This window comes from Aureococcus anophagefferens (genome assembly GCF_000186865.1).
Source record: "Aureococcus anophagefferens unplaced genomic scaffold AURANscaffold_14, whole genome shotgun sequence".
NCBI classification, from domain to species: domain Eukaryota; class Pelagophyceae; order Pelagomonadales; family Pelagomonadaceae; genus Aureococcus; species Aureococcus anophagefferens.
In genome coordinates, this window is record NW_008705574.1 from 106,187 (window position 1) to 133,127 (window position 26,941).

Below are 26,941 nucleotides of genomic sequence, written 5' to 3' on the forward strand. Positions count from 1 at the left end.
ATTCCAATCGAAGCACCCTGTCCGCTCTGTCAGGCACCTTACCCGCGAACGGCTGCGGCGCATCTGGCTTTGGTTCGTCGCCACGTGGAGAACGGGGTGCCCGAGGCGATGGCTGAGTTGGGGGATCTGTACAACGGCAGTGATGCTTCCAACGAATACGGCATATTAAGATCGACGAAGAAAGCCGTGAAGATTTACAAGCGCGCCGTCGAGCTCGGTAGCGTGGAGGCGATGTTCGAGCTTGGGCGCCTTTATGAAATTGGCGAGGGTGTCAAGAAGATAGACAAGAAGAAGGCGATGCAGTACTATCATCAGGCCGCAGACCTGGGCTGGGCTAAAGCGCAGAACAACCTCGCGATACTTTTGTATTTCGAAGAAAGACATGCAGAGGCCTCCCGATATTATAGGCTCGCCGCCGAGCAAGGGCACGCAGAGGCGTGCGCGAATCTCGGCGTCCTCTATGAGAACGGTCACGGCGTGGAACGCGACCGCGACGAGGCGAAACGCTGGTATGCGCGCGCGGCCGCCAACGGGCACGAGGGAGCCATAGCCATCCTCGAGGCACTTAATGCGTAACTAGTCCACAGGCGAGTCTTACTCGTTCACTGGTCCTCCGCGCCGGGCGTCTTGACCCAGCGGGGCTGCGGCGCGGGCGTCTTCGGGGTGCGCTTCGTCGGGGAGTCGGACTTCGGGGAGACGGCGACGCTCTCGACGGCGGCCTCGAGGTCGACGTCCTTCTTCGGCGACGTCGGGAAGAGGAACTTGCAGGCCTCGGGCGCGCGCGCCCGGAGGAAGGGCTCCGCGCGGACGCGGATCGCGCCGTAGAGCCGGATGCCGTACTCGAGCGCCAGGCCCGCGACGACGAAGGACGCCGTCGACGCCGCGACGAAGCCGCTCCGCGCGCACTCGGCGACGTACGCCGCCGCGCGCGCGGCCTGGGCCGACACGCGCGCCGTCACGAGCGCGCCCTTCGCGACGCAGAGGATGGCGACGACGACCTTGCGCACGAAGGCGTAGGCGATGCAGACCGCGAGCCAGAGGAAGCGGGACGCCGCGCGGCCGACGACGAAGCCCCGGTACGACGTCGCCGCCGCGCAGGAGCCCGCCGTCTCGAGCTTCGCCGACGTCTCGGGCGAGACGCACGGCAGCGCCGGCGCGTCGTCGGACTTGATCGCGCGCTCGTACTCGGCGATGATCTGCGCCGCGGCCTTCGTCGACATGCCTACGGTCACGCGGGCGATCGCGCGACAGTTACGCGCGACGTTGCGGACACGGCTGACGTACTCTTGCCGCTAAGCCGCGCGCTCCACGCTTTCTTCGCGGCGGCGCGTCCGTCAAAGGGTTGCACACGGTGCGCTGGCAGTCTATCCAGTTGTCCGAGCGTCATCGATGTTGTGGCGCCTGCGGAGGAACGGCGGGGTCGGCGCGCGCGAGCAGCGCGCGGCGCGCGTGGGAGCAGCGCGTGGCGCGCGCGCGTGGCGCGCGTGGCGCAGCGATGGAGTGCGAGAGATGCGCGCGAGAACTGGGCGCAGGGCGCGCGCCGAGGATGGGGGTCTGCAACGGCGCGGCCGACGACGACGAAGGCGACACTTCAGATGGGGGCCTGCAACGGCGGCCTTGGCCGCTTCACCGCCGACCCAACGACACAACGCGCCGATGCTCGCGCACTGAGACGCAGCCCCAACAACAAAGCACACGATGATCGGCGGGTCGCAAGTCGCGTCGTGGCGTATCTACCCGCGGGTCCACAAAGACCCAGGGAGCGTCGGCCACCGCGCTGGTGTCGGCCAGCAGACGGGTGAACGCGCGAAGCTGTCCATGGACCACCCCATCGAGTTCCTCTCCGTCCAGAACGAGGAGATGGCCCTAGCCGACGGCGCGGCGAAGCTCCGCGACCTCAACGCCGAGGCGGAGCAGCGCGCCGAGCAGAAGCACAACCTCACGAAAACCTCCTGGTCCTACGGTCGGAACGGCCCCGCGACGCGCTACGTCGTCGCGGGCCGCATGCCCGACGTCCGCGGCGACCACCGCCGCGAGCCCGTCGTCGACAACACCATCAAGCCGCGGCCCTACCTCTGGGACTACGCGCGGCGCAGCCAGTCCCACACGACGATGCAGGACTGCATGGACGGCGGTCTGCGCGCGAAGGGCGAGAACGTCGGCCGCGCGAACTTCGCCGTGGACCCCCAGGCCTTGAAGGCCCAGCTCACGCGCACGACCTGCCGCTTCGGCGACGGCCGCTGGTACGGCTTCAACAAGCGCGACACGCACAGCCACGAGGGCGCGCAGCTCGAGGCGAATCGCGCGTCGGCCGCGCGCAAGGGGCCCCTCAACGGCGCGACGACCATCGGCGCGACGCTCTTTCCGTCCGAGGACCGCGCCTTCGCGACGTCGTCCTTCGAGACCATGCGCCCGGACCTCTACCTCGACCGCCAGCTCATGCGCAGCCGGCAGGCCGGCGGCCGGAAGAAGCGCGGCGACGACGACCAGCTCCGCATCGCCATGCCCAACTGCTTCTCGGAATACGCGGGGGGGCGCTCGCCCGTGGAGTAAGCAGCATCCCTACACTACCTAGGTAGAGAGCAATTAGCGATCGCATTTAGTAGTCGCCAGCATCCGGGTCTGGGAGATTGAGGTTTTCTTGAAAGTTCTGACGACTTGATGCTGCGTAGTACTCGATGTCGATAGCGCCGAAGTGGCTCGTAAAGCGGGAATAGTTGCAGAGGTAGAGGGACCGAAGTGGGAATCGGTGAAACGGGAGCCGCGACACGCGGACACCATCGACAGATACGATCGCCGTCGACGCATCCCAGTCAAATTCGGCCTCGACCGTGTACCATTGATCAGGTCTCGCGTCACACAAACGTACGACTTGGTTTCCGGCTTGGACATCGGAAGAATTATCAATCCAGGTCAGCAGCTTAATCTCTTGCGGGGTCGCACCCGCAGCCGGACCTCCGTTTGGCTGAAAGTAGACTCGGCATAGAAAGCTTTCAACATCAAACTCCTGCGACGACGACGTCGACATGAGTATGAAATCGCCACCGCCCAGCCCATACTGGCCGCTGTAACGGCACCGCATACGAAAGCTCTTGATGCAGTTCCGTTCGCCATCGAAATCCAACTGCATTCCACCATCATTCTCACTACCAACTCCGACCTGCGCATCGAGCCTGGACACTGCCACATGATTACCCCCGGGAGTTCGTTGCAATTCCGGCCCCGGGCCATGCGTAGTGACCCAATGCTCGAGGCTGTCCCAGCGCTCGCGAACGCGAACGACATCGCGCCCCGCGTCGCGCAAGGTGACGATGATTCCCCGCTTGATCACCGCTTGCGTCCCCGCAGCGCACAGAATCCGCAGTTGTCCCGCGGCGAATGACTTCGACAGAGCAGGCAGGGAGCAGATGGCATTCAAATCCAAGAACCCAACTACTGCATCCGTGAGGTCGTGCTTCCGCCAGAGCGACTGGAGGTGGGGCGCAGTGGTCGTGCGGGGAAGCTTGTCCGCGTTCATAATGTCCGGGCGATGAGCGTCGGCGCGGCGACGCGAGCGGCGAAGAGCGTCGCGCGGCCCGCGGCGCGGGACGAGTCTTTTGCCGCACTCGAGTCTTGATCAAGCGAGCAGCGAGCCCTCAGAGGCGTCCTCAGCAGCCCTCTCAGCGACCGCAGGTCCTGAGCTGTGAAGAAAGCCTGGGACAGCACACAAGCCCCCCCAAAAGACGTTGGCAAACACAAGCACAACAGGTTACGTTACGACTAGAACGGGATCTCTCCAAAGTCCGCGGGCGCGGCCGTCGTCCGCTCCGCGGCCAACTCGCGGAGCCGCGCGAGCATCGCGAGCTCGCGCATGCGCTCCAGGCTCGACGGCGCGCCGTCGGCGAGGTCCGGCGCGCTCACGAGGATGGCGAGGCACTGGGCCCGCGACAGGGCGACGTTGAGGCGCCGCGCGTCGAGCGCGAAGGCGACGCCGCGGCCGCCCGCGAGCCCCGACGGCGCGTCGAAGTCGCCGTCGTTCTCGTCGTCGCCCGTCGCCACGGCGAGCGACGCCACGACGACGGGCGCCTCGCGGCCCTGGAAGCGGTCCACCGTGCCGACCTTGACGCCCGCGACGCCCGCGGCCTCGAGCGCGTCCTCGACCGCGCGGACGTGCGCGTTGTAGGGGCAGACGACGAGGACGTCCCCGGGCGCGAGCGGCCGCTCGTCGTCGCCGTCGCGGAAGACCTTGCGGTCGAGCACGTCGCCGACGACGCGCGCGACGACCGCGGCCTCCTCCAGATTCGCCGTCGCGACGTCGCCGCGATCCGCGGACGACTCGACGTCCACGACGACCAACCCCGCGTCCGCGGACGCGAGCGCCGTTGCCCCGGGCACGGTGCGCTTCGCCGCGTCGGCGTGGGCGCGCAGGCGCCCGCCGTAGACGAGCTCGGAGATGGCGCCGCAGAGCGCCGGGTGGAGCCGCCGGGACACGTCGAGAAACACGCCGACGTCCGCGGGCAGCGAGCCGCCGTCGCCGCGCCCGAGGGAGTAGTACTCGAGGGCCGACGCGCCGGCGAGCTCGCCGGGGTGGGCCGCGCGCTGGGGCGCCGGCAGCTGCATCTGGTCGCCGAGGAGGACGACGTTCGACGCGCAACCGGCGATCGCCGCGACGTTCGCGGCGGGCACCTGGCCCGCCTCGTCGACGAAGAGGTAGTCGAAGCGCCCCCGCGCCTCGTCGCGCGCGAAGGCCCAGGCCGAGCCGCCCACGAGGACGGCGCCGCCGCCGAGGAACTCGTCGACCAGAGTCTGGTCGAGACGCGGCCGGCACTCGACGCCCGCGGTCTCCGCGAGCTCGCGCTCCGGGTCCTCGGCGCCGGGCGCCTTGGAACGGCGCCGCCCCCCCACCTTGACGACCTTGATGGAGTCCGACGGCGCGACGACGGCGAGCGCCGCGAGGACGCCGTTGGCGACCGTCGCGTGCGACGGCGCGCATAGAGCGATTCTTTTCCCATCCTCCAGAAGCCGCGCGATGGCCCGCGCGGCGAGGTAGGTCTTGCCCGTGCCCGGCGGGCCCTGGACTGCTAAAGCCGAGCCGTCGAGGGCGGCGATGGCGTCGACGGCCGCGCGCGTCGCGTCGCCGTCGCCGCAAAGGAACGGCCCGAGGACGTCGCCGCCGGTCTCGACGCCCGCGAAGGCCGGCGGCTTCCGCGCCAGGAAGGCCGCGAGGGGGCCGTCCCGGCCGTCGAGGACGTTCCGGACGTTCGTCAGCGCCGCGAGGGGCAGCGGCGCGGGGTTCACGAACTCGTCGGGTATAAGCGAGCACCGGAACGGCGGCGGCTCCGAGGCCAGCAGCGACAGCGTGCCGTCGGGCTTCGGGTCGCCGACGAGCGTGCCGCGCCGCAGCTGGTCGAAGCCGCCCTCCTCGTAGAGGCTGTCGTCGCGGATGAGCACCGCGTCGCCAGCGCGTAATTTCGAGGGCTGCGGCGCCTCGAAGCGCATGTCGTAGGTCGCGCGCTTCCGTCGCCCGCCCGCCGGCGCGTCGACGACGCCGACAACGGCGCAGGCGCCGACGCAGCGCTCGTCGTCGGCGAGCTGCCAGCCCGGCGCGCGCATCCACTCGGCCTTTTGGCGCCAGAGCGGCCGGAGCTCGCGCTTGTGGTAGTCGAGCCAGCCCGCGGCGGCGTCGCCGGCGTCGTCGGCGCCCGCGAGGCAGGCGGCGATGGTCGCCGCGCGGCACTCGTCCTCCGCCGTCGCCACGGGCGACGCGAGCGCGCCGTCCTCGGGGGGCTCCGGCGGCGCGGCCCTGGGCGTCGGGAACGCGGACCGCAGCCACGCGACGAGCTCCGCCGTCGAGTCGCAGTCGTCCTTGTTGTAGGCTAACAGCTCCGCGAGCAGCGCGTCGTCGCTTTGGCCGCCCTCGAGCCAGACCTCGTAGCCCACGACGGAGCTCGCGGCGTCGTTCACGCCGTCGCCGCCGCGCCGCCGGTAGAGCTTCTCGACGTTCTTGAGGCTGTAGCGCGGCTCGCCGACGAGCACGTGCTTCTTGATGACGTCGTAGAGGTCGACGAAGGCGCCCCGGCCGATGAGGTCCTCGACGCGGCGCTCGAGGTCGCGGTCCGCGGACGCGGCGACGCGCCGGAGCGCGCTGAGCTCGTAGGCGCCGTAGTGGTAGACGTGGGCGCCGCCGTCGCTCCGCTCGAGGCGCCGTTCGACGCCGGCGACGAAGGCGCGGCAGGCGTCGAGCTCCGCCCGCTCGTCGTGCGCCCACGCGCCGCTGTAGGCCAGGCCGCCGGCCGCCGCCTCCGAGACGCCCCAGAGGTACTCGCGGCCGCGGTCCCCGAGGAAGGGGTCGCCCTCGAGGTCGAAGTAGCAGTCGAGGGCGTGGGCCGCGGGCACGGGGCAGGGCTTCGTTCTCGCCCGCGCCGGCTCGACGAGATCGGCGAGGTCCGACGGCAGGGGCAGCGCCGCCCAGGCGACGCCGCCGGCCTTGGCGAGGCGCGCCTGGGCGACGAGGCGCTTCAGCGCGTCGGGCCGCACGCCGGGGACGCGCGCGCGCCGCGGCTCCAGATCCGCGAGGCGCGAGCACGTGTCCAAACCGGCCTTGCGAAGCGCCGCGGCCTGCTTCCGCGAGATGCCCGCGACGCCCGCGTGGAGGTCGTCCCTGTCCGCGAGCAAGCGCGCCGCGAGGCCGCCCCAGCGGCCGTGGGCGTCCCGGGCGACGTCGCCGCGCGGCGCCGGCGCGGCTGCCGCGTCGAACGGGTCGTCCGCGGCCGCGTCGGCGGCGGCCGCGAAGTCGAGGAAGCGGTGGCGCAGGCGCCGCCAGCTCGCGCCGTACTGGCCCAGGGGGATGTCCGACGGCCGCAGCGGGTCGCCGCCGCCGAGCACGAGGCCCGCGGCGTCGATGCGTCGCCCGTTCTCGCCGAGGAGCTCCGCGTAGCAGCCTGGGCAGCACAAGGGTGATTCAACGTCGCTTCAACGTGAGTGTTCCGCGCGCGCGCGTTCCGGAAAAAGCATCCATGCTTCGGGACCGTTCCGAGAGATGATCGCTCGTCCAAAAATCAGCCGAAACGAGTAAAAAATGGCCGAGATATGAGCCTTTGAAGTTGGGAATTTCGCTCTCTTGTGCTGCCCTGGTAACAACACAACTGCATGACGTGGTTCGGCGCCGCGCGGCGGCTCAGCTTCGCGTCCCAGATGGCGTAGGACCCGTCGTCTAAACGCACGAGGAAGTCGGGCACGCCGAGGAACGTCGCGTCGGCGACGGGCGCCTGGTAGATGACGTCGGCGCGCGATTCCATGGCCTCGAGCGTCGCGGCCGTCGCGCCCGCCGGGTCGCCGCGCACGCGCCGCGCGGCGCCGCTCAGGTCGACGACGTCGCGCTCGCGGCGCAGCGCCGCGAGGACGTCGCGCTCCCAGGCGTCGCCGCGCCGCGCGAGCAGGGACGCGAACGCGTCCGGCGGATCCCGCAGCGCGTCGAGCGCCGCGCGGTCGTCGCCGGTCGCCGACGCGTAGCGCCGGTCCATCCACGCGGCGAAGGGCGACCTCGCGAACTGCAGCACGTCCGTCGCCGACCAGAGGCGCGTCGATTCGGGGGCGCCGCTGGCGGCGCGCAGGCGAGTGCCGGCGGTGAGGCGCAGGGAACAGCGCCGCAGCGCGCCCGCGAGCCCCGCGAGCATGGCCAGCAGGGCCTTCCGGCGCATCGATCGACGGCGCGCGCGAGTGGTGCCGGGTTTGCACGTCGCCGCCGCGCGCGATCAATAGGCGCCTAGCTGGGCCATTGCGCGCCAGGCCGTTGTTGCCCCTCGAACAGGCCTCGTTGACTTTGCAATCGACGTCTCATCCCGCCTGGCCCCACCACTATCGTCGACACAAGCGGGCTGCGGGGCGGCCCGCGAGGCCGCCCGCATCCGCGCTCGGCGGGGCGGCGGCCGCGCGCCCTCGTCCATCGCCGATCTCGGTGAGAACAAGGACCGGCGGCGCGTGCCATTGTCCCCGGGCTGCCACAGGACTCATCTTCTGGTAGACCCGCATCCTCGCTCCCGCGCGGCGCCGCCGCCATGGCGTCGAGCTCCAAGGCCGCCCGGCTCGAGGCGCAGATGGAGCTGCTGCGCGCGACCGTCGCCGCAGCGGCGGCGACCGTCGCCGACATGGGGCCCGGCGACTGGGGCGGACCGTCGGCGGACGCGTGCGGCGCGGCCGCCGGCGAGCTCCGGCGCCTCGTCGCCGGCGTCGAGTCCGGCGCGCGCTTCGCGGCGCCGCGGAGCGCGACGTCGAAGGTCTTCCGGGCCATCTCGCCCGCGCCGCTGTCGCCCGCGAGCTCCGCCGGCACGCCGGTCGAGTTCGCGACGCCCGCGTCGACGGCGCCGCCGGAGCCGCTGAGCCCCGGCTTCAGCGACGAGGAGGGGTCGTCCGACGGCGAGGGCCACCACCGCCACCACCGCCACCACCGCGACGACGTCAGCGTGTCCGCGAGCGACGGGTCGCCGCCGCGGCCGCACAAGCAGTCCGTCTTCGCGGCATCGAAGCTGTCCGACGTCGCGTTCGAGCGGCGCTCGTCGGAGACGGGCGGGACGTCGACGTCGACGATCCACGGCCTGCTCAAGGGCCTGCGCGTGGGCAGCGTCGACGTGGCGCCGCGGCGGCGGTCCGGCGAGCGGGCGCCGTCCAAGTCCGAGCCGCCGCCGGCGCGGTCCGGCGCGCCGTCCGCGGACGCGGGCGAGGCCCGGGGCCGCGCGTCGCCGCGGTCGGCGTCGCCGCGGACGTTGCCGGACTCGCTGAACCGGACGATCTCGGGCGTCGCGAACGCGACGGTGCTCGGCAATCTGGGAAAGACCGTCGACCGGACGCGCGCGGAGCTGAAGGAGGGCCAGGCGGAGATCGAGTCCAAGTTCATTTTATTCGCGTCGCGCTGCCGCGAGGCCTACGCGTCCGTGGAGGCGGAGAACGACCACGTGCTGCCGTCGGACCTCATGCCCGCGATGAAGCGCATGAACCGCCGCGTGTCGTGGGCCATCTTCGACGAGATGATGCGCGCGAAGGACGTGCCGCCGGACCGGCTGCTGAGCCGCGAGGAGTTCGTGGAGCTGGCCTGCGAGCTCGAGCACGCGCGGCTCCAGGAGAATCTACGGCGGTGCCAGGAGCACGCCGCGGAGCTCGACGAGCTCCGGACGACGGACCTGGTGAAGATCGTCGGCGACGGCTGCTCGTGGATCCCGGGCTACGAGCTCCTGCTACCGGACGCGGCGATCACGCAGGCGTTTGATTTTGCGATCATGGTGCTGCTCGTCGTCGTCTTCGTGTCTTTGCCGTTGACGTTGGCCTTCGAGGAGGTGAACCGGTCGATGACGCTCGTGAACTTCCTGTTCGACTGCGTCTTCATGGTCGACGTGCTGAAGAACTTCAACGTGGGCTACACGACGGACGACGGCGTGCTCGTCTTCGACCGCCACATGATCGCGTCGAATTATCGGCGCGGGTGGTTCCTCGTCGACGTCATCTCTTCCGTGCCCGTCGACCAGCTTTTGGCGCTGCTGTTGGGCAACAGCGGCGGCGGCGGCGACGTCTACCAGGCGAAGAAGGCCTTCAAGGTGCTCCGGCTCGTGCGCATGACGAAGCTGCTGAAGCTGCTGCCCGCGACGCCGCTCGTGCAGCGGCTCCGCGCGAAGTGGATCGACGTCTTGGACTACTACAAGGTCCAGTTCAGCGACAGCGCCGTGCGCATGCTCAACCTTTTTATATTTCTCTTCATCTTGGCCCACTGGATGGGCTGCATCCTGTACATGCTCACGCGGCTCTGGAGCTACCCGAAGGAGTCGTGGGTCGTCGCCGCGGGGCTCATGCGCAAGGACGGGAAGCCGCTCATGTCCGTGTCGAACCGGTACATGTGGTGCCTCCACAAGGCCTTTGTGCTGCTCGCGGGCGAGGCCTACGGCTACCCGCTGACGTCGATGACGTGCGAGAGCCTCCGGTCGTTCTGTCGGATCGAGTCGTGGTTCACGATCCTGTGCCTCTACATCGGCACGCTCTTCTACGCGGGACTCGTGTCGAACATGTCGGCGATCATCGTCAACGCGAACCTGAGCCGGCGGTCCTACCAGGACCAGCTCAACGCGACGAACGAGTACATGCGGTCGAAGCGGCTGCCGCCGGTTTTACGGGACCGCGTGCGCGGCTACTTCCAGCTGCGCTTCTCCGAGGGCCGCATGTTCAACGAGAAGAACATTTTGAACAACCTGAACCCGGAGCTCCGCAAGGAGATCTCGACGCACAACACGCGGGGGCTGCTCGAGAAGGTGCCGCTCTTGTCGAACTCGCCGCCGCGGTTCTTCCACTCCGTGGCGCTCGCGCTGGAGCCGCACCTCTTCTTCACGGGCGACACGGTCTTCCACGAGGGCGAGCAGGGGGCCGAGGTCTATTTCGTGGATTCGGGCATCCTGGAAATCTTGCTGAAGTGCGTCGGCAACACGGTCGTCCGCGTCATCGCGGACGGCTCCTTCTTCGGCGAGGGCGCGGTGCTCTCCGGCGGGTCGCGGTCCGCGACGATCCGCGTCAAGGAGACGTCGTCGACCTACGCGATCCCGGGCCCGGCCCTCGTGAAGATTCTGGAGGATTTGCCGGTCGTCGGCGACTACCTCCGCGCGATCTCCGAGCGGCGGCTCGACTATCTGCGGTCGTTGGACCCGTCCGTGGACGCGGAGAGCGAGTACATGATCGACGAGGAGGACGCGCAGACGCCTTTGTACCGCACGTTCCTCGACCAGGAGGAGGAGCTCTTAGACGACGAGGACATCAACCACAATTATCGCCTTGTGCACTTAGACCACGGCCATCTCGTCGAGAACGGCGAGAACGGCGACCACGTGGAATCCCACAAAAAGGGGCACTACCGCTTCTCCCTGTCGAACATCCTCCAGCGCAACTTCTTCTCCTCCGGCAAGCGCGCGTCGCAGGCGTCCTTCGCGCCGCGCGCGTCCCTGGGCAAGGCAAAGCGCGCGAGCCGCCGCACCTCCCGAGAAGCGCCCGTGCGCTACTCGGCGCGGAAGCGGCCCTCCTACCGCGAGGGCGTCAAGCTCGACCCGGACCCGGCCCGCGCGCTCCGCGGCGCGCCGACGGAGATGCGGCCCATGACGGGCGGCCGGCGGCCGTCGCTCCAGCCCGGGTTCGCGCCGCCGCCGGTCTAAGCGTCGTCTTAGTGTCTCACGCGGGGGGTAAAGACCCCTCTCAGCGGAAGGACGTGCCGGCGGGGTACTTGGACGCGGTGCCCCGGCGGCCGAAGCCCGACGTGCGCTTTTTCGTCTCCTCGAGCTCGAGGGCGTCGTCGACCTCCTGGATGCGCGCCATGATGGACCGCTTCTCGTCCATGAGCTTGGCGAGCTTCTTCTCCACGCGCGCCGTGTCCCAGTCGCTGCGCACGGTCTCGAGGATGTCGTCGCTCCGGCCCGTGTCCGCGGGCCGTCCGGTGGGCTGCCGCGCGCTCCGCTGCGTGTAGGACGACCGGTTCGTGAGCTCGCGGGCCGAGACCATGCGCGAGCTGCCCAGGGCCGGCGCGTCCCGCGCGCTCGGCCGGGCGGACCGCGACGACACGGGCGCGTCCGACCGCTGCGTCGCCGGCTGCGATCCCTCCGCCCGCACGAAATAGGGCGGCGCGAGCGCCGCGGGCATGGACGTCGTCTTGAGGGACACGGCGTCGCAGGACGTCGTGCGCGGCGTCGGCTTGCGCAGCTTCGTCGCCGACCCCATGTTCAGCGAGTTGGCGGCCGTCGACGACGTGACGCCGGCGCGCTTCTCCTCCTTCTCGAACTGCTTGCGCATGAAGGCGAGGCCTGGGCGACGCGGGGGTGGACACGGGGTTCGGGGTTCGGGAAGAACGGGGGCGGCGCACCGAGGTTGTCATCGTGGAACATGGCGGCGTCGGACGAGGAGCAGCGCGCTCCGATGGACGCCCGCGTTGCGGAGGCTGCTGCCCGCGTATCCCTTGTGCACGGTGCCGCGCACCATTGGCCGGACCGGTTTTGTCAACGCGCTGCTGGGCTGCCTCGCGTCGCCTCGCGGCGGCCACCCGAGGCCGCGGGTCGGACGCCATGGCCATGCAGCAGGCGCCGAAGGGCGACTTCGACGTGACGGGGGACACGGCGCGCTGGCGCCGGGACATGCCGGTGATGACCACCGAGTTCGACGTCGCGGCCCCCGGCGCCTACCGCCTCGAGGCCGGGCCCGACGGCACGGTCATGTACTCGCCCGTGCACGTCACGCGCGCGCCCGTCGCCGACGCGCCGGAGACGAAGCGCGCGAAGCCCATCTCCGGCCAGCAGGACGCTTTACTCGAGCAGATGTCGGTGTTGGAAGCGTCGACGAAGGCGCGGAACCAGGAGCTCTACAAGCACCTCGACGCCATCGAGACGCGGGGCCGGCGCTGGGAGGCGAAGCTGCGCGTGGAGACGGAGGAGCGCGACCGGGCCCACGCGGCGCTGCTGGCCCACTTCGACGGCGCGCTGGCGGAAGCCGCGGCCGTCGAGGAGGGCGCGCTGATGGCGGTCATGGAGAAGTTCCACGGCGACCTCATCCCCGCCCAGGAGGAGCGCATGACGGCGTCCGAGACGGAGGTGGACCACTTCGTCAAGGTGACCGTGCCGACGGTCATCGACCGCCAGAGCGGCATCGTCGCGCGCAAGCTGCAGAAGGCGCACGACACCTTCGACATCGAGAACGCGAAGATCCTGAAGCGCGAGCAGAAGATCACCGTGCGCTTCGACAAGCACGTCCAGCGAAGTGCCCAGTCCTTCGAGGACGAGCGCGCGACGCGGCGCGCGAAGTTCACCGTGCTGGGCGAGGACATCGACGACGTCGAGCGGCTCGACGACCGCGCGGAGGAGCGGCACAACAGCGCGGCCCACAACTCCATCGTGGCCCTGCGGACGCAGCTCGAGGACGAGTGCACCGTGCGCGAGAAGGAGGACAACACGCTCCTCGACTCGATGATCTACAGCCAGATGAAGCTCCAGGCGTCCGTGCTCGAGGCCTTCGGCGCCGAGTCCGAGAAGAAGGAGGGGGCATAAGCGGTTGTTACACGCCGACGGCCGTGAGGATCTGGTCGTACCAGTGGGGGAGGTAGAGCGGCGCGACGTCGTAGGACTTGGCCTCCATGGCTTCCCACGTCGCCTCGAGGAAGTCGGGCGTGACGGCCTCCCAGTCGCTCACGGTGACGACGGGCAGCGACGCCAGGAGGTGGCGCCGCGGGTACCACCAGGACTCGTCGACCAGGGGGTAGGCGCCGGAGATCATGGACTCGTACTCGCGGTAGCACTGCTCGCCGATGCCGTTCGGGCTGAAGACGAACTTCGCGCCGTGGAGGAGCACGGGCATGGAGACGTCGAACTTGCCGCTGTGGGGCGCGTAGCGCGTCTTGTCCGTCTTCGCCGACTCGGCGAAGTAGCGCGTGAGCTCCTGCTCGATGGGGTGCGGCGCGACGTCGACGGGCGGCCCCAGATGCTTCGGCGTCATCGGGATCGGGCAGCGGAACTCCGGGTGCGCGGCGACGGTGCGCAGCTTCTCCGTGCGCGACCCCCCGAAGGGCCCGTTGTGCTTCGAGTCGATGTTCATGCAGCAGCAGAGGAAGAGCCGCTGCTGCCGCGGCACCTGGGGGAGGTGCTCGTGGCGGAGCGTCGCCTGCCAGAGGCTCACGGCCCGCACGCCGATGACCCGCTCGCGGAAGCGGCGGTAGGCGTCGGCCTCGCGCTCGAAGCACTTCGTGCCGGCGTTGGGGCAGTAGGGGTACGTGAAGTTGCCGATGTTGTTCGCCAGGTACAGCGTCATCTGGTCGTAGACGCCCGGCTCCGGCGCGAACTTGGCCTGGCGCCAGACGTCCATGACGAGCTTCTTCGCGCTCCGCATGGCCTGGACGCAGGGCGCGTAGGGCGACGGCTCCTTGGAGATGCGGTCGCTGAACTTGGGGATGACGACGACGTTCGCGTCGTACTGGTACATGGACACGACCGTGAACGGCAGGTCGCTCGCGTTGCGGTCCGTCATCTGGCAGCCCATGTGGGGGTGCATCTTCACGTGGCTGATGGCGCTGAAGGCGTGCGGGTGCACGAGCAGGTTGAGGTACGGGTCGACGCCGTAGTCCGCGGTGTCGGGGGACGCGCCCCCGGCCTGGAAGCCGACCTCGCGGAGGTGGTTCACGTGGTAGTCCACGTTCTGCAGGAGGCCGGCCCGCTGGAGCCAGTGCTTGACGCAGCAGCGGAAGCAGCACTCGAGGCGCACGTAGGGCGACCGGAACGGCACGGCGGCCCGGAGGCAGTCGCGGGCGGGGGGGGTCGTGGGACAAGGAGCTGAAACGTCGCACGTCGTGCTCGGATCCATGATGCACCGCTCGACAGCGGCCTTGTCCTCGAGCGCGCGGGCCGTCAGGAGGGCCGCCGCCCAGACGAGGCGGCTCGCCGCCATCATCCTTTCGTCTAGACGAGCAAACGTCTTTGTTGAACGAGAAAGCGCGCTTCGTAAGGTGAAGATGAAGAGAGAGCAACTGTGAAACTAAAAGAGCTCATCAGATTGGCCAAGCCGACGCCACTCAGTCCGGAAAAGTCGCCTTTGCGACGCCTTCAGCCAGTGACGGCGGCTGATGGGCCCGCCCCCGGGCGCGACGTCGACCCGGTGACCCGGCCCTCGCTCGGGCCGGGGCCCGCGGGGCAGACCGCTGCGACTTGAAAGATGAAGACCGTGAGCCTCCAGTACTACGAGGACGACTGGGATCCCTTCGGGTTGACGCTGACTTTGCCGGCGAGCTGGCTCGGGAAGCCGACGCGCAAGCTCGTGGCCCACTTCTTCAAGGCCTACCAGGCCCAGTTCCCCGGCCTCCGGGCCCCCGACCCGGGCCTCTACTGCCTCGTCGACGTCGGTAGCGGCCGCGAGGTCGGCGCCGGCGCGGTCCGCGACGAGGTCGCGGACGGCGCGACGCTCTCCGTGGCGCCCAAGAAGCTCGCGCCCGCCGTGTCCGAGACGTCCGACGACGACGTCGCGGCCCTCGCGGAGATCGACGGCGTCGCGCCGGAGGACGCGCCGCGGTCCTCGAGCCCGGCGCCGCCCGCGCCGCGGCCGTCGGACGCGGACGTCGCCGACGAGCTCGACCAGGAGGACGAGTTCGAGTCCTACTGCGTCTACATGTTCGACACCTACTACAAGAACAACCGGTTCATGTCCTACGTCCGCGTGCGCAAGAAGCTCCGGACCGCGCTCCGCAAGCGGCTCGCGTCGCGGTCCGGGGCGGAGCGGGACCCGAGCGACGGCGGCGACGACGACTCGTCGTCGTCGAGCCCGAGCGAGGGCCCCGCCGTCGACGACGACGACGTCGACGCCCTCGCGGAGCGCATCATCGACGGCACTGGCAACGGCGCCGCCGAGGGCGAGGCGCCGACGTTCGTCGGCGGCCCGCCGCGGGAGAAGACGGCGCCCAAGGACTGGGGGCGCATCAACTTCTGCAAGGCGCTCTGCCCGAACATCGTCGCCGGCCGGCGCTGCCCGCGCGGCGACGCGTGCACGTACGCGCACCGCTTCGACCAGCTCCAGATCCCGTCGAACGCGCCGCCGCCCCACGTCTGCGGGCTCGCGGAGACGGGGGGCCACGCTTTGAGCGCGCCGGAGTGGTGGCAGATGGGCGTCTTCGCCGAGCCGGGGCGCCAGCAGCCCCACCTGTGGAAGAAGATGAGCGGCCGGGACGCGGTCCTCAACGAGGCGCGCGCGATCCGCGCGCGGCACCGCGCGGCCCTCGCGCGCGCGCGCGAGGCGAACACGGTCCGCGCCTGAGCGCGCGCTTTCCGGCGGCCGCCGCGGCCGCCGCCCACCCCCTAAGTCTCCCTTCACCATGCGCCGCGAGCGGCATCGTGAAGATATCGCGCATCCAGCCGATCCGCGCGCCATTGCGAGGCGTACGCGGATTGGGCTGCCCCGACGCGCCGTCCGCCGCCATGGAGCCGATCGTCGACGAGCCGCGGCCGCGGGCCCCCATGCGGCGCATGGTCGCCGTGTCCGTGCTCGCCGGCGTCTGCGGCGCCGCGGCCCTCGTGTCGTCGAAGCTGTCGCCGGGCGCCTCCGCGGCCATGAGCGCCCTGGACCAGATCGCCGTGGACGGCTCGTCGAGCAGCTCCGACGGCGTGGTCATCAAGGCCTACGCGAGCGCGCTGAGCCCCGACTGCCGGCGGCACGCCCTCGAGCTCGACAAGTACATGCTGTCCGACTCGGGGATCCTCGACGCCGTCGAGGTCGAGGTCGGCTTCTTCGGCGGCGCGCGCGAGATCGACGCCTACGGCGCCAAGGTCATGGAGGTGAACAAGTACCACCTCTGCGCCCAGAAGGAGCTCAACCAGACGACGTCGGAGTGGTGGTCCTTCAGCACCTGCCTCTTCGGCCTCCAGGGTTGCCTCTCGTACTCCGTCGCGGGCAAGGTCGACTGCGTCGAGGCCGCGAGCGGCCTCGACGACGACGTGGGCGTCATGATGGGCGACGACGGCTTCTCCACGGGCTCCTGCTCCTGCACGCTCCAGGGCGTCGTGGACTACTGCGCGCGGACGCACACGTCGACGTCCTTCCAGGAGCTCGACGAGTGCAAGAAGAGCGACAAGGCCGCGCGCCTCTTCAACGCCTCCGACGCCGCCGCGGAGCTGCAGAACATGGGCCAGACGACCTGGGTCACCGTCAACGACGTCCTCTACTCGACGTCCGGCCACGAGTCGAAACCGACGCTCGAGGTCTGGGCCGACGAGGTCCTCGCCGCGACCTGCGTCGACCTCACGGAGCAGGCCATCACGCCCGAGGAGATCTCGGCCCTCCCGACGAAGTGCAACGTCGTCGACGACGACGACGGCGCCGACGACGACGACGCGGCCACGTCCACGGCCGACGACGACGCGGGCGACGACGCGTCCGACTAGGCGCCGCCGCGAAAAGCGGCCGGCGCCGACGACCGGCCGCGAACACAAATACCCTCTCTTCCCCCTCACGTAGACTCTTCATTCGCTAGCTTACGCGTCGCGACGGCTCGTTGATGTGCATCTTGCATCGTGCCTTCGGCGACTTGACGATGAGAGCTCTCCCGACGGCTCTCCTGGCAGCAGCGGCGCGCGCGCTCGTCGCGCCAACACGCCACGCGCACCGCCTCACGACGCACCGCGCCGCGCCGGCGGCGGACCTGGCGCTGCTGCGCGCCTACGACCGGGACCCCGCGAGCGACGTCGAAGACGTCGCGCTGCGGGACGCCGTGCTCGGCGCCGCGGCCGGCGCCGCCGACGTGCGCCTCGGCGTCGCCGCGGCGACGCAGGACGCGGCGGTGAACGCGCTCCGCGAGTGGGTCGGCGCGCTGTCGCTGCCGCGCGGGCCTCTCTACGGCGCGGACGTCGACGGCGAGCCGATAGACGTGCCCGGCCCGATCTTCATCAAGTACGCGAGCGCCTGCGGCACGGCGCGCCTGCGCCACGACGACGACGACCGCACGACGCCCGGCGTGCTGTTCTACCCGGCGGAGGAGGGCGACGACGTCGACGCGAGCCAGCAGTACCTCCTGCCGCTCGAGCTGTTCGCGCGTCCAAAACTCAAGGGCCGCGAGAGCCGCGCGCTCCGCGCCCACGCGGCGCGCCTCGGGCCCGACTGCCCCGCGCTCGCCATGGCCGGCGACGGGTCGGCGCCGCCGGGGGCCAAATTCCTCGGCGAGCTCGACGCGCTGCTCGAGTCGCGCGAGCTCGTCAAGGTCAAGATGCCGGGCGCGGGCAAGAAGAAGAACGCGAAGATCATCGCCGAGACGGCCCTCGCGCCCGCGCTCTCGCGCGACGGCGCGCCGGCCTACGTCGCCCAGGTCGTCGGCCACACGGCGCTCCTCTACCGGAGGAGCCGGAAGCCGACGCTGGACCTGGAGGCCATGCTCAGGAGCGACCCGAACGACCTTCTCGGGTAATGTGTTAAATTTAGGCGCGACCGCGGAGGCGGCGGTCCTCGTCGTCGCATTTCCCGCACGTCACTTTGCACGCGTCTTTAGCGCGTGTGCCGAACTCGTCCTTCTTTTTGCAGTTCTTGCTCTTCTTGGACACGAAGGCTTCGCACGTCTTTTTGCTCTTCTTGTAGTACCAGGACGCGGAATCTTCGCATTCAGACGGGCACTCGCCGCACGCCACGGGGCACGCGTCGCGACCTCTCACGTCGTCGACGCCCTTCTTCTTGCACTTGTCCGTGCGTTCCCTCAGCCAGTCGCAGTCGTACTTGCTCTTCTTCCGGTACCAGCTGACGCTGTCGCTGCAGGACGCCTCTTCGGCGCCGAGCGTCGGCGCGGACGACGCGAACGGAAGCGTCGGGCTCGGGCTCGGCCGCGGCGTCGTTCGCGGCTTCGGGCGCGCCGTCGGGCTCGGGCTCGGGCTCGTGCTCGGGCTCGGCGTGGGCCGCGGCGTCGGGCTCGGCGTCGGCCGCGGCGTCGGGCTCGGCGTCGGCCGCGGCGTCGGCTGCGGCGTCGGCCGCGGCGTGGGCCGCGGCGTCGCGCGCGACGCGCAGCCGGAGCCCGTCGCGCTCGACAGGCCGTAGCGGCTGGAGATCTTGTCGCAGTCCGTCGGATCCGCGGTGTAGCCGGAGCACTGGTAGCCGCCGTACATGCTCGCGCCGACGCCATTAAAGTAGAGGTAGACCCACTGATTGTGGAACTGGGACGACGACGACCAGCAGAGCACGCCCGTCCCGGATGCCTTGGACCACACGTGGTACCGGTCGTCGCACTGCCAGTACTCCGCCGCGTCCGCGTAGGCCTCGCCGGCGGCGACGTATTCGTAGTCCCCGTTCCGCGGCTGTAGCCGCTGAACGTGAGGTACAGCGTCGACGGGAGGCAGTCGGTCGGCGCGGGTACGGGCGCGACGGTCGTCGTCGCCGGGCTCGGGCGCGGCGTCGGGCTCGGGTACGGGCGCGCGGTCGGCCGCGAGGTCGGTTCCGGGGCCGGCCGCGACGTCGGGCGGGGCGTCGGATCGGGCCGCGGCGTCGGACGCGGGGTCGAGTCCGTCGTCGGGCGCGGCGTCGGGTCCGGCCGCGACGTCGGGCGCGGCGTCGGGTCCCGAGGCGTCGGGCGCGGCGTCGGGTCGGGTTGCGGCGTCGGGCGCGGCGTCGGGCGCGGCGTCGGGTCGGGTTGCGGCGTCGGTTTCACGTTCGGCCGCGCCGTCGGGGAGCTCACGCAGCCCGAAACCGTCGCGCTCGAAAGCCCGAAGCTGCTCGGGATCAAATCGCAGTCCGTCGGGTCCGCCGTATACGAGGCGCACTGGTAGCCGCCCTGCATGCTCGCGCCGTAGCCGTTATAATAGAGGTAGATGTACTGGTCCGGAAACTGGGACGACGCGGACCAGCAGAGCACGCCCGCGCCGGAGCCCTTGGACCACACGTGGTAGCTGTCGTCGCAGGAGCTGTAGGCTGCCGCGTCCGCGTAGTCGTCGCCGGCCGCGACGTACGCGTACTCGCCGTCCCACTGCGGGTAGCCCCCGAAGGTCAAATGCACGGACAACGGCGTGCAGGGTTCGCTCCTCGTCGGCGCCGGGCTCGTCGTGGGCGCCATGGTGTCCGACGAGGTCACGGTCACGGAGAGGGCGCCGCCCGCGTCGGCGGCGACGGCGACGACGACGACGTACTCGACGCCCGGTCCGTCCGCGAGGTCGAGGGCGAAGGACTCGCCCGGGAGGATGGCCGCGTCGGCCCAGGACGAAGTCTCGGGGTGCGCGTCGACGGTGACCGTGTTGCTCACCCAGCCGGTGCCGCCGTAGTCGTCGACGACGGACGCCCAGTGCACGAGGACCGCGGCGCCGCCCGTGTCCGCGACGCGGTGCTCGAGAAAAAAGTACGTGTCGTAGGCCCGCGCCCCGATCGCGACGACGAGCGTCGCGCCGTCGTCCGGCGCGACGCCCGCGTCGATGCGGTCGAGCGTGTAGGGCCCGCAGGGGTTGCACTGGGGCGCGTCGGCGGCGAAGTCGTAGGGCGCCACCCACGCGACCTCGCCGTCGTCGATCCAGTCGAAGACCATCTTCGTCGACGCGAGGAACTGGGCCGAGGAGCCGAGGTCGGCCTCGACGTCGCCCCAGCCCATGGTCGAGTACATGGACCCGTACTCGTCCCAACTCTCCGGATCGTCCTGGTACGCGACGGCGCCGCGCGCTCCGCCGTGCATGACGCTCGCGTGGTTCGCGCCGAAGTTGTGGCCGAGCTCGTGCGCGAGGGACGCGTCGTAGTTCCAGCCGCCGACGTTCTGCGCCGTGCCCGGGTGGCTGACCCAGCCGATGCCGCCCCAGTACAAATTCCAGCAGTTGGGGATCATGATCGCGACAAAGTCCCAGGAGCTCGGCACGGCGCCGTAGGTCCCGAGCGCGTTGAGGACCTCGTAGGCGAGCGTGTCGTAGGCGCCGGTCCCGCCCTGCCAGTAGTTGATGGAGCCGATCTCGCCGCACTGGGCCCGCGACACCGTGCTCAGCGTGACCATCTCGGAGACGGTCGCCTTGAATTCGACGCGGCCGCCGGAGCTCGCGGCCGCGTAGGCGCCGAACGTCGCGGCGACCTGCTCGAGGTACGCGTGGGCGTCGCCGCCGTGGTCGCCCGCGACGAGGCTGAGGCCGCCCCAGCCGGCGTCGCAGCCCTCGTCGTAGTAACAGATCGGGACCAGGAGCAGCGACTTCGTGCCCGTGACGTAGTCCGTGACCGCGTCCTCCGCGACGGCGACCCAGGGCAGGCGCTTATTCGCCTGGAGCGGCGTGTGCAGGCGGCGCGCCGTGAACGAGTCCGAGACCCGCGCGGCCTCGTCGAGGCTCGCGAGCTGAACCGGCGTTCCGTCGCCGCCGGTGCAGAGCGCGGCGCGGTCGCAGCGGATCGCCGCGTCGGCGAGGTAGAAGGTGCCGTTCAGCTCGAAGCCCACGACGGGCACCCGCGCCGCGCTGCCGGAGAACGCGCGCGCGCCGACGGGCTCGACCTTGGAGAACGGTTCGCCCGCGGCGAGCTGGACGTGCGAGATCCGCTCGCCGCGCGTGCCGTTCCGCTCGCGCTGCACCTTGGTGACGACGTTCGCGAAGCCCGCGTGGGGCCGGTCCTCGAGCACGCAGCCCTCGGGCAGCGACGCGCGGAACTCGGCGCCGAGCGAGAGCGAGAGGTCGACGGCGGCCTCGAGGTCGCTCGACGACACGAGGTCGCGCAGGAGCCTCGCGCGCGCGGCGCAGGCGTGGCGGGCGTCCAGCGCCTTCCGGCCCACGTGCCGCACCACCGCGTCGTGGACGGCGTCGTGCGCGGCCGTCCGCAGCCGGGACGGCGCCACGAGCCCGTGGGGCAGCCCACTCGCGACGACCAAGGTCGCGCAGATCTGCAAGGCGCGGGACATTGTCTTGCTTGTTGTGGTCGTCGCGAAACCGATCGCGGCGTTGCTTTTGTCCGCGTCGGCTGCGCAGTTGCTTTGTGTTCAGGAGAGGGTGCCATAATTCCCGGCAGCGCAGGAAATGAACATGTCGATGATGCAGGGCTGCTTGAAGGTGCAGCCTGGCGAGCCGCCAGTGCGCCGGCGGCACCCCTGCGTACCGGGTCCGCACATCCATGACAAAGCCCACCGCGACGACGACCGAGGCTACTTAAAGGGCGGTGCTCGGCGGGGCGCTCACCAGGCGAAGGCCGAGGCCGGGTCCGTCCAGAAGTGGTTGATGCAGCCCCAGCAGCAGAAGTAGATGGGCTGGCCGAACTTGTGGAGGACCTACCAAGCACGTCGGTAACGATGTTTCATCGTTTCCCCGCCCGAAATCTCTCGAAACTCGTCACAGCCGCAGGACGCTGACGAGGACGCGCGGCGTCTGCATGTCCACGAGGATGTGCTCGCCGGAGTACGGGCACTGCACCGTCGTGTTGCGCAGATCGGGGAGGCCGCGTGCGCCGTCGGGCATGGGCAGCAGCCCCTGCTCCGGCGTGCTGTCCGTGGGCGCGAGCCAGTACGACCGCGGGTCGCGGCCGTAGGTGCTGGCGTCGTCCTTGGAGGCGAAGAAGAGCGTCTGGCCGTTGAAGAGGCCCAGCGGGTACATGTCGCTCGTCGACATGTTCTTGCCTACCACATGCGTCGGTAACGATCTTTCATCGTTTTCCCGGTCAAAATCTCTCGAAAATCGTCACGGATGCAGGACGCAGGTTCTTGCCGGTGACGGGGCAGATCGCGACGTCGCGCGGCCCCGGCGGCGGCTGCGCCGCGGCGCCCAGGCACGTTAGAGCAAGGATCAGAATTGATAGCTTCGCCATTGCGCGTGCAATCCTGTCGATTGCGCGAGGCTTCGTAAGGCTGCCCGGTCGGCCTGGCCCAGTGTTGAACGTCAACTCCCGGCAACAAGCCGTGCTCAACTCTAGATCAGCTCTGCTGCTGCACGAGAGCTGCCGCCGCCACCGCGCGCCGCTTGCGCGCCGCACAGCCACGATGGTCAAACCGCCGACGGAGGTCGTCGCCGCGAAGCGCTCGTTGCGCAAGGCCATGAAGGCGTTGCTCTCGGCGCTCGACGCGACGACGCTCGCCGCGGAGTCGGCCTGCGTCGCGCGCCAGGTCGTCGCGCGCGACGACTGGGCGTCGGCGTCGACGGTCGCGGCCTTCTGCTCCATGCCCTCCGGCGAGCTCGCGACGCGGCCCCTCCTCGAGGCCGCCTTCGCCGCGAAGAAGCGCGTCTTCCTGCCGCGCGTCGACGACGTGAAGTCGCGGAAGATGACGATGCTCGAGGCCTACTCGCTCGACGACGTCGACGGCTTCGCGCGGTCGACCTGGGGCATCCCCGAGCCGCCGGCGGGCGAGGGCCGCGCCGACGCGCTGGACGCGGGCGTCGACTTCGTCCTGGTGCCGGGCGTCGCGTTCGACGGTGGCCGCGGGCGCCTGGGCCACGGCGCGGGCTTCTACGACACGTGGTTCGCGGCGCTCGCGGCGGGCGGCGCCGCGCCCCCGCGCGTCGGCGTCGCCCTCGCGGACCAGCTGCTGCCGAATTCGAAAATCCCGGACTGCCCGGCCGCGGTGCCGCGCGAGGCCCACGACGAGGTGCTGGACGCCGTCGTGGTGGCGAAAAGAGCGTAATCTCTTTAGTCGAAGGCGCGCCGCTGCGGGGCCGGGGCCTGCTTCGGCCGCTTCGGCCCGCCGACGAAGCGGACGGCGACGGCGGTGACGTTGTCGCAGCCCGTGCCGTCGCCCTCCGCGGTGTCGGCGACGCAGGCGGCGGCGAGGTCGCGCGCGGCGTCGACGACGTCGCCGTCGCCGAGGACGCTCGCCACCGTCGCGTCGGGCAGGCAGCCCGTGACGCCGTCGCAGACGAGCGCGAGGCCGACGTCTTTGTTGGAGAGCGGCGCGACGACGACGTCGGGCTCGCAGGAGATGCGCTGCCGCTCCGGCGCCAGGCCCGGCTCCATCTTGTAGCGGTGGTCGCCGAAGGCGCGCGACAGGTTCAGGTTGCCGTCGACGCGGCCCTCGGGCGTGACGACGCCGCCGGCGGCCTCGACGCGCGACCGCTCGCGGTCGTCCTCCGGCTTGTGGTCCTCGCTCAGCGCCGCCGGCGCGGCGCCGCCGGCCCGGAGGAGGATGGCGCGGCTGTCGCCCGCGTTGGCGACGTAGACGACGCCCGCGGCGCGGTCGACGAGCGCGACGACCTGGGCAGCACAAGGGTGATTCGACGTCGCTTCAACGTGAGTGTTCCGCGCGCGCGCGTTCCGGAAAAAGCATCCACGCTGCGAGACCGTTCCGAGAGATGATCGCTCGTCCAAAAATCAGCCGAAACGAGTGGAAAACGGCCGAGATATGAGCCTTTGAAGTTGGGAATTTCGCTCTCTTGTGCTGCCCTGGCGACGACGGCCGTGCATCCCGACGCGTAGCCCGGCCGCTCCTCGACGTCCTCGGCCTCGGGCTCGCGGGCCCGGAAGCCGGCGGCGGCCGCGGCGTCGAGGTGCCGCTCGTTGTAGGCGGCCTGCTCCGCGCGGTGGCTCGCGCGGCGCGCCGCGACCTCGTCGGATCCCGGCGACGGCCAGCGCAGCGACGCGTCGAGCGCGAAGAACGCGGCCCGGAGCGCCGCGCCGTAGTCGCCCTCGGCGAAGCCCGGCGCGCGCTTCAGGTAGGCGCCGACGTGGGCCGCGGCGTAGCGCGCGACCTCGGCGCCGCCGTGGCCGTCGAAGACCGCGAAGAGACCGAGCGACGCGCCGAAGTCCGGCTCGGCGACGTGCGCGTCCTCCTGGCCCGTGCGCCAGCCCTGCACGGCGCAGCAGCCGGCGTCGAGGCCCATGAGCTTCGGCGTCGGCTTCGAGCTGTGGCGCGACGCGTCGAGGTCGACGATGGGCGCGGAGAGGTACGGCGACCAGGCCATCTGGCGCGCGTAGGCCAGGAACGCCGCCTTCAGCCTCGCCTCTTTCATCGCGTCGCGCCGGCGGCGACACGCGACGAAGCGCAGGCGCCTCGACCGCTTCTGGCGGCGGCCCATTTTTGTATTGCAGTCGCCTTCAGCGAGCACTGCGCAGCGAGCGGTGCTCGAGGCGGCCGCGCTTCACTGCGCGGCAGCGAGCGGTGCTCGAGGCGATCGATGCGGGCACTGCGCAGCAGCGAACGGTGCTCGAGGTGGATGCAAGCGGTCGCGCACACCGACGTCTCGCGGTCGCAGCTCCGATCTCCAGCGAGTCGACTAGTCTCAAGCTCGGAGTGCACGTGAAGGGCGAGTTGAAGCCGCTTTTTAAAGTGCCGCCCCTAGGAGCTCGGCGGCTTCGACGTCGTCGCGTTGGACGGCGCGCGGGGCAGGTGCTCGTCGCCGAGGCCGTTCTTGAGGTAGTTGTCCCAGGCCGCCTGCGCCTGGGGGTCCTTGGGCTTGGGCTCGGGCTCGGGCGCCTTGGGCTTCGGCGGCGCGTAGGCGTAGCCGGCCCGCACGGGCGTGCCCTTGGCGACGAGGGTCACGGTCTCCTTGCCGCCGCGGATGCGGCAGACCCAGTAGCCGTCGTTCGCGCCCGTGGCCTCGCGGACGACGCGGATGCGACCCGGCGACGCCTCGTCGACGAGACCCTCGAAGATCGTGCCCTTGTGGCAGACGGGCGGGTTCGGCCCGAGCAACGTCACGTCCCAGGGGCCGGCCTGGTAGGGCGTGCCCCGGTCCGCGATGACGCCGTAGGTGTAGAGCTTCGTCTTTGGCTTGTTCACGTGCTCCGCGACCTGGGCAGGAAAAGAGTGCGAAATTCTCAACTTCAAAGACTCCGCTCTCGGCCGTTTTCCACTCGTTTCGGCTATTTTTTGGACGAGCGATCATCTCTCGGAGCGCTCTCGAAGCGCGGGTGCTTCTTTTACTGCGCGCGCGCGCGGAAAACTCGCGTTGAAGCGACGTTGAATCACTCTTTTCCTGCCCTGTCCGCGACGGTCGGCTGGTCCTGCTGCAGCCGCCGCGCGACGGACCGGTACTTGCCGCTCGCGTTCCGCGGGTCCGGGGGGAGGTCGTTCGCCGGCGCGACGGGCTCCGGCTCGGGCTCGGGCTCCGGCTCCGGCTCCGGCGCCTTCTTGAACGCGCCCTGGACGACCCTCAAACCGCCCGCGCCCGCGGCCGCGACGGCGTCGACGACGAGGTCGTCGGCGTCGAAGGTCTTCCCCTGCGCCCTGGGCTCCATGAGTCCGAGCTCGTCGGTCCCCAGCGCGCCGGCGCCGAACTTGGCGTCGTAGGACTTGCCGAAGGCGTCCAAAATCTTCTTCACCTTGGTCTTGCGCGCCGGCTCGAGCCACTTCGGCGGCACCTTCATCGCGATCTTGTAGTGGCGCGTCTCGGCGACGTCCGCCGGCGCGTACTCGACGACGAGCTTCGACATGGCCGCCGAGCTAGGGGAGTTCCGCGACGCGCCGCGGGTGGTGGTCGAAGGGCTGCCGATTTAGGAGCGTCAAGGTGCTGTGGCAACTTTTTTTGTTGAACAAGCTCTCCTGTCTCACTCACGCGCCAGCCTAGCACCTCGCGTCGCGCGCGCGCGCACAGCCTCGCCTCGCGTCGCGCCGCCGGGACGCGCCGCCAGCACCAGCGCACAAGTCCCAGCACCGCCTCGCGCCGCCGGGACGCGCCGCCAGCACGCCGCGATGCTTGCCAGCCGCATGCTTCGCGCTGCGCGGCCGCTTGCGCGGCCGCTCGCGGTCCGCGGGTTCGCGTCGCGTGTGATCACCGTCTCGGACGAGGCCTCCTACAAAAAGCTCTGCGCGCAGGACAAGCTCGTCGTGACGAACTTTACGGCGACTTGGTGCGGTCCCTGCAAGGCCGCTGCGCCCATCTTCGACAAGATGTCCGAGGACCACGGCGACGTCGTCTTCTGCAAGATCGACATCGACGACGAGGAGCTCCAGGAGGTCGTCGTCGCCAACGCGATCTCCGCCGTGCCCACCTACACCTTCGTCAAGGGCGACGAGATCGTCGCCGACGCGATAAAGGGCGCGAACATGCCGGCGATCGAGGAGGTGCTCGGCAACCTCGCGTGAGGGCAGCGCGGGCGGCGCGCTTTAGCGTTCGCGTAATGGATCCTGCCACCCTGCCAGGCGAATCGCTGAGACGATCGCTAGTCGATCGTGCGGGGACGCGCTGCGGCAATTTCACGGCACCCGAGGTGCAACATCTCGACATCGAGCGGCCGATGGGAGCTCGTCGAGAGGATTCGCGGGCGATGCTTCATGCCATGCTGCTGTGCGCTAGCGCAGCAGCGTTCGTGCTCCCGCGACACCACACAACGCTGCGATCGCCGCGCCTCGCGACACCAAACAGCGACGACGAGCCGACCTTCGCGAGCCTCGCGCAGCTGGAAGCACGACTCAGCGTCCTTGCGGACGGCACGTCGAGCAAGCTGCGCAACTACCACGACCCGACGCTGTGTTCCTTCTTGCTCGAGGCCGGCGTTACGACGAACTACAGCGTCACGTCGTCGGCCATCTGCGTCGAGACGCTCCTGGCGTCCGGCGACGCGGCCGCGCTCGAGG

At 70.3% G+C, this 26,941-nt stretch overlaps 6 protein-coding genes across 6 annotated transcripts; 3 read left to right on the forward strand and 3 right to left on the reverse strand.

Annotated features, from left to right (window-relative positions):
- Positions 1-602: 602 nt before the first annotated feature.
- On the reverse strand, positions 603-7,679 carry AURANDRAFT_65296 (hypothetical protein; the record flags this gene model as incomplete). The annotated part of the gene is made up of 5 exons (XM_009040377.1): positions 603-1,208; positions 2,109-2,219; positions 3,148-3,160; positions 3,767-6,920; positions 7,049-7,679. 5 exons carry the CDS (start codon positions 7,677-7,679, stop codon positions 603-605), a joined length of 4,515 nt encoding a protein of 1,504 aa, XP_009038625.1.
- Positions 7,680-9,005: 1,326 nt separating this feature from the next.
- Positions 9,006-10,601, forward strand: AURANDRAFT_28825 (hypothetical protein; the record flags this gene model as incomplete). The annotated part of the gene is made up of 1 exon (XM_009040182.1): positions 9,006-10,601. A coding segment is annotated over one exon (1,596 nt), but the record flags the coding sequence as incomplete, so codon positions are not given.
- An 11,813-nt stretch (positions 10,602-22,414) lies between these two features.
- AURANDRAFT_28851 (hypothetical protein) lies at positions 22,415-23,053 on the forward strand (the record flags this gene model as incomplete). The annotated part of the gene is made up of 1 exon (XM_009040183.1): positions 22,415-23,053. One exon carries the CDS (start codon positions 22,415-22,417, stop codon positions 23,051-23,053), a length of 639 nt encoding a protein of 212 aa, XP_009038431.1.
- A 5-nt stretch (positions 23,054-23,058) lies between these two features.
- On the reverse strand, positions 23,059-24,245 carry AURANDRAFT_28761 (hypothetical protein; the record flags this gene model as incomplete). The annotated part of the gene is made up of 2 exons (XM_009040376.1): positions 23,059-23,619; positions 23,820-24,245. The coding sequence occupies 2 exons, from the start codon at positions 24,243-24,245 to the stop codon at positions 23,059-23,061; spliced, it is 987 nt and encodes a 328-aa protein (XP_009038624.1).
- A 455-nt stretch (positions 24,246-24,700) lies between these two features.
- Positions 24,701-25,797, reverse strand: AURANDRAFT_65299 (hypothetical protein; the record flags this gene model as incomplete). Its single annotated transcript, XM_009040375.1, has 2 exons — positions 24,701-25,156; positions 25,357-25,797. 2 exons carry the CDS (start codon positions 25,795-25,797, stop codon positions 24,701-24,703), a joined length of 897 nt encoding a protein of 298 aa, XP_009038623.1.
- A 343-nt stretch (positions 25,798-26,140) lies between these two features.
- Positions 26,141-26,425, forward strand: AURANDRAFT_17585 (hypothetical protein; the record flags this gene model as incomplete). Its single annotated transcript, XM_009040184.1, has 1 exon — positions 26,141-26,425. A coding segment is annotated over one exon (285 nt), but the record flags the coding sequence as incomplete, so codon positions are not given.
- Between the last annotated feature and the right edge of the window lie 516 nt (positions 26,426-26,941).